The sequence below is a fragment of the Xenopus laevis genome, chromosome 7S (genome assembly GCF_017654675.1).
Source record: "Xenopus laevis strain J_2021 chromosome 7S, Xenopus_laevis_v10.1, whole genome shotgun sequence".
Classification (NCBI taxonomy): Eukaryota; Metazoa; Chordata; class Amphibia; order Anura; family Pipidae; genus Xenopus; species Xenopus laevis.
The window spans coordinates 86,519,051-86,525,050 of NC_054384.1; the positions used below are offsets into that span (position 1 = coordinate 86,519,051).

General features: G+C 40.1%; 1 protein-coding gene across 1 annotated transcript in view; it reads right to left on the reverse strand.

The window, feature by feature from the left end:
• The window catches only part of LOC108697249 (cytosolic acyl coenzyme A thioester hydrolase), a 74,203-nt gene extending 68,513 nt beyond the window's left edge, over positions 1–5,690 (reverse strand). Inside the window, exon 1 of the mRNA XM_018227156.2 lies at positions 5,633–5,690. Coding sequence (XP_018082645.2) covers positions 5,633–5,690 — 58 coding nt within the window. The remainder of the gene's footprint in view (positions 1–5,632) is intronic.
• Between the last annotated feature and the right edge of the window lie 310 nt (positions 5,691–6,000).

The window sequence follows — 6,000 nt, forward strand, 5'->3', positions numbered from 1 at the left end:
ACAGGCTTGTTTGCACTCAAGGATAGGCATGTGATGAAGGCTGTTTTTACAGTGAAACTGTCTTAATGAAAAGGAAAATTTTAGCCACTAGGCGAAATAATGAATACATATGAAAATGAAAAAGTATGCTTAACAGCATAAGAACAACAATGAACTTGAAAAATATCTGCAGAAGTCACATCCCTTTCATACTGCTACTATATACCCAAATACATAACTAATTAAACGAAAAATAGTTACCAGCAAAGCGATGATGAAGCAGATAAATCAACTATCTAGCAAGGCTACTATAACCCCGGAATTTCAAGCTTACTGTTCCATAAATTATTCATATACGCAAAGCAATCAAGGTATGTCTGTCACTATCAGTCACTGTGCTGAGCTCATCAAAACATAAGACAGAAACATAAGCAAGAATCAAGGTTACAGTCACAACTCCATACTCTGCAAATCTGACCCAACATATGCAAAGTTTCCTACAGACTCTGAAATGTAGAGGCTGCAAACTTTGTATAGATTGTCTCATGAAAGCAAGTGGAGGTGCTATTATTTTCTTTTTTTTTAATTTCTCTTTTTTTTTTAACAAACATGCTAAAAAAAGATTTGGGTTTTTATTACAAAGAGCTTCAAGGGCAACGGTCTGTGGAAATACCCAGCACAGTGTGATAGGGATTGTCACATTTATTGTGATTTCTAGTTTCTCACCTCTGCAGGGGCGGAAGGTGCCAGCGTTGTTAGAAAGGTTATTTTAAAGCATGTTATTTTTGGCCTAATTGACTGAAGGAATGTTTTTTTCCCCTCCGCCTGCTTCAGTTTTAGACAAGATATGATAATATCTAGTTTGCATATAAAGTGATGGAACACACGTGGTCTTTTATCACTAGCCACATGCTATCTGTGGTTCAGCTCATGCATAATGAAAAGGTTACAGCCCAGAAAGCACATTAAAACGTGTCACAATAATTTTTTCTTTCCAGTAAATCCTAAAATTCTAAATAGCTTCTATGGTAAAATAAGTTAGGAGTTCCATCACTAATAATAGCAATTTAATTATGACAAACTAGTGTAACCGATTTAACATTAGAGCAGTGAGGCTAAACCTACAACATGTGAGAAAATGACAATGTTGATAACTGCCATTCATTTAAAAAAATAAATAAATGATAACTTTCCTTTTTACTATTCTGGGCACCATTGGCAACAATTGATTTTGTGCTGAAACTGGCAAACTGAAATGCAAAATGTTAAATCAGGGAACTGTGCCTAATTCAAAGACATATACAGTCGGGTGTGCAGGTCGAGAAATTCTCAACACCCGACCCAACCTGACCCCTCACAAGCAGCATCCGTCGCAGCCTGCTGTTCCCCCTCTATTTATAGACCCGCCCCAACATCACAAAAGGGCGGGGCTGGCGCAAGTCTATAAATGTAGGCCTCAGAAGCTGGAAGTGCTAGGTTGTGGGCAGGGAGAGCAGGAGAAGAGCTTAACTCAACCCGCGTGTGACCTGAAGATTTTGTGCAGGAACTTGGCTGAGCCTGCCCGACCTGCAGGTCCCACGGGTTTTGGCCCATACATCACTAATATACAGGTGTGGGATCTGTTATCCCAAAATCCGTTATCCAGAGAGCTCTGATTTACAGAAGGGCAGTCTCCCAAAGTTGATTTCATGGTAACATAGTAAGTTAGTTTGAAAAAATACACACATCCATCAAGTTCAACCAGTGTCTGACTGGCCCAGCGGGATACCGGGAAAAAACCTGGTGGGCCCCCGACCCCCATGGGCCCCCGTCGGGCCAGATCCGCTCTCCCCACATGGGATTCTACAATCCCTCATGCATGCACGTCAACCGCATCTTCATGTGTGCACACCGAGCAGTGCCTCATGGTAGGGGGCGGTCGGAGAGGCCAGAATGGGGCCCTGGACAGCGTTCCCGGTGGGCCATAGGCCCCCTAGTCCGACCCTGAGTTCAACCTTTTAACTCTATTTTAACCTGCCTAACTGCTAGTTGATCCAGAGGAAGGCCAAAAAAAAAAACCCATTGAAAGCCTCTTCAATTTGCCTCAGAGGGGGAAAAAATCCTTTCTGACTCCAAAATGGCAATCGGACTAGTCCTTGATCCAACTTGTACTATGAGCTATCTCCCATAACCCTGTATTCCCTCACTTGTTAAAAAGCCATCTAATCTAATGTATCAGCCTGTAAGTGGGAGTGAATTCCCTTTTCTCTGTAATAATAAAACAGTACCTTGTACTTGATCCAAACTAAGATATAATTTATCATTATTGGAAGCAAAACCAGCCTATTATGTTTATTTAATGTTTCCATGATTTTGTAATAGACTTAAGAAGATCCAATTTACAGTAAGAGAACCTCAGGTGCCGAGCATTCTGAATAACAGGTCACATACCTGAATTATTTTGGTTTGTTCTGAATCTTTCCAGAATTATGGAAAGGCAGTCTTCTATAGACTCCATTTTATCCAAATTATCCAAATGTTTGAAAAAGTGTTTCCTTTTTCTCCGTAATAATAAAACAGTACCTTGTACATGTTCCAAAGTAAGACATAATTAATCTTATTAGATGTTTTAATGTTTTCATGATTTTCTAATAGACATATGGTATGATGATCCAAATTACAGAAAGATCTGTTATCATGAAAGCCCCAGGGATTCTGGATAAAAGGTCCCATGCCTGAATTGCTTTATTATGTTTCGGAAGAAAGATTCACTTTTAGACTGTTTCTTACTGCTTCCGTCCAGTGAAGCCTTATCACTCGGTAAAGGATAATTGTAAGAAGAGGCCAAAAGCAGATAAATGCTGCAAAATTCCGGGTGCTTTTTATTTAACACACTACGGGGCAAATTCACTAAGTGCCGAAGCGCCTAACGCTAGCGTTAGTTCGCTAGCGTTGGGCATTTTCGTTACTTCGCAAATTCACTAACGAACGCTGGCGTAAATTCGCTAGTGTTACTTCGCACCCTTACGTCTGGTGAATTTTCGCTACGGACGTAACTACGCAAATTCACTAACACGCGCAGTGTACTGAACGCTACCTTTTAAGCTAGACTTCCTTCGCCACCTCAGACCAGGCGAAGTGCAATAGAGTAGATATGGATTGCTTCAAAAAAGTTCAAATTTTTTCTAAGTCCCAAAAAATGCTGGCGTTTTTTCTATATTATGGGTGATAGGCTGAAAAAGATCGAAAAAATTTTTGGGGCTCCCCTCCTTCCCCCCTACATTTCCTAACTCATGGCAACTTAACTATACAGTGGGCACATGTGTAGGGCAAAAAAAAATTTTTATTTGATGTTTTGAAGGTTTCCCAGGCATTTGTAGTGATTCTACGTATTCCTCCATTGAAATTTGAATTTACCATCGCTAGCGTAACTTCGCTTCGCTTAGCGAATCAATGCTAGCGCAACTTCGCAACCTTACGCTACCCCTGTGCGCAACTTCGGATTTTAGTGAATTTGCGGAGCGCTGCCGAAACTACGCCTGTCGAAGTGTGGCGAAGTGCGGCAAAGTGCAGCGAAGTACGCCTGGCGCAACTACGAATCTTAGTGAATTTGCCCCTACATGTTTTGAGCAACGCTCTTTATCAAGTGTAACCAAATCCACAAGGTGCAGAGCATATAAACAGCTAACCCCACCAATCCAATTAGTGATGCAGGTAGCCACTGCTAGGAGGGAACCATTTTATCACCAGGATAGCTAGAGACATGGGTCTCATTCCAAGGGACCAACTCCTATCTCAAAAACTCCACAAAAAACAACACTAGGATTCCTTTTGTAAGTAAATTCAGTAACAACAGTGACCAAATTGAGAAGATAATAAAAATTCTGGCCTATTGTACAGCAGGATAAAATCCTTAAACATCATTGCAGTGATCCCCCCTCTTTTGTTATAGTAGGGGACAGACACTGAGAGATAAATTGTGCCCCTCAGAATTGCGTAACGATCATAACCCCCACACGTTGGTTCCAAGGGAGTTCCAAAAAGGGCACTTTCCAGTAATCTCTGAATTATGGAAAGTTATGGAAAGTTCGTCTCCCATAGACTCCTTTTTTATCAATGAATTCAAATTTATAAAAATTATTTCCCTTTCTCTGTAAAAATAAAACAGTAGTTTGTATGTGATCCCAACTAAGATTTAATTCATCTTTGTTGTAGGCAAAACCATCCTATTGGTTTTAATTAATATATAGATGATTTTTTAGTAGATAAAGTAAGGGAGATGCAAATTACAGAAAGGTCCCTTTTCTGGAAAAACCCTGAGCATTCTGGATAACAGGTCCAATATCTGTATGTCTATGTGACGGAGACACCAAATATTCAGTTCTGTAATAGAGAGTTCCTCTCTAGGTCTTGAGCACCCATCAATTTTGGCCCCCAAAGCTAAAGGAGTAAGACAGAGAACTTAAAGGAGAAGGAAAGGTTAATACTAAGTGAGCTTTGTCAGAAATGTGTATATTAATACACATGTAAAACCTCAAATTAATGCTGCTCTGAGTCCACTGGCAAAAGAAACACAGTATTTCTTTCTTTCTATTGTGTACACATGGGCTTCTGTATCAGACTTCGTTCTTTCAGCTTAAACCTCCAGGCACGGGCTTGAGCATGCTCAGTTTGCTCCTCTCCCTCCTCCCCTCCCTGCTGTAGTCTGATCCCAGAGCTATGAGTGAGCAGGAAGAGACTCAGGCAGGAAGTGATGTCAACACCAAGCTAATATGGTACCTGCTATCCTAAACAAACAGAGAGAGCTTCTAGAGTGGTTTACTCAGGTATGATAAAGCATTCTGCAGAATAAATGTAGTCTTATAGCTTGCACTATTGTGGCTCATCTATTGGCAATAAACTGCCTTGGTAGCTTTCCTTCTCCTTTAAGTAAAATGAACCAATAAACCCTGCTACCAAAACAGCCAACAAGGCAGTTGTGAAGTAATGTTCTATTAGCAACCCACAGCTATCTTCACATTAAATAAGCCATATGGTTTTAGCTTCAGAAAGAACATCACCCACATGAAGCAATTTATGAGTTATCTGAACAGTTCTTTAAATTAAAAAAAGGCTGGTGCTAAAGCATCAACGGCAATATGAAATGGTGCTCTAGAATTTAGCAAGGCTCGCTATCTTTTGGTGGAAAATTTTAGCCCATGAAGAAGAGGTCAAACAAAGAACATGGAACAAAAGATGTGAAGACAAAGCCATAAAATACAACTTGTGTCGATATTTGAGCAATCATCACACATCTATTCGCAGTTGCCATGTGTGAAGCTGAAAATGGGTTTCCATGGTAACAACTGCTTAGCAAGAGAAATTTCAAATAAAACAGAAGCCAAAGGTTCACTGCAAACAGGGCTTCAAAACCAAGATATGGAACCAGTAATCAGCAAAACAACCCTACAAGCAAACACAAACATTCTATGTTGTCCACTGAGCAGCTCTCAATTACAATGGCCCATCTTGCTGCAGTTGGGGTGACTATTGCAATTATTCTCAGTCTAACATCTAAAGTAACTGGATTTTAAGTAATCTTGAGGTTTTGCCACTTATCTTCAAGTAAATGAGTGGTAAGAACTTAAGCGTAATGCAATCACCATAATCCATAGGGTCAAGAAACATTGGATACCTGGAGGTAACGACTGGCTCTTATGTTGTGCTGCACCCTCATAACCTAGATTAGGCATGGTTGTTCCAACTTGACATAAATTGAAAGATTGTTAGGTATACATGGGGTGCTCCAGCTTGACCTGAGAAGTTAGCCCTTCTGTTGGGCAACATGCCCATTGAGTATTTTTTTTTTAATTTAATTAATAGACTTTAGGTTTTCCCATGTAACTAGCCACATATGGGATGACTATACAGGTATGGGAAAACTGTGAACCAGAAAGCTCAGAATTATGGAAAGGCAGTCTTCCATAGACTCCATTTTATCCAAATGTTTGAAAATGTTTTTCTTTTTCTCTGTAATAATAAAACAGTACCTTGTACATGTTC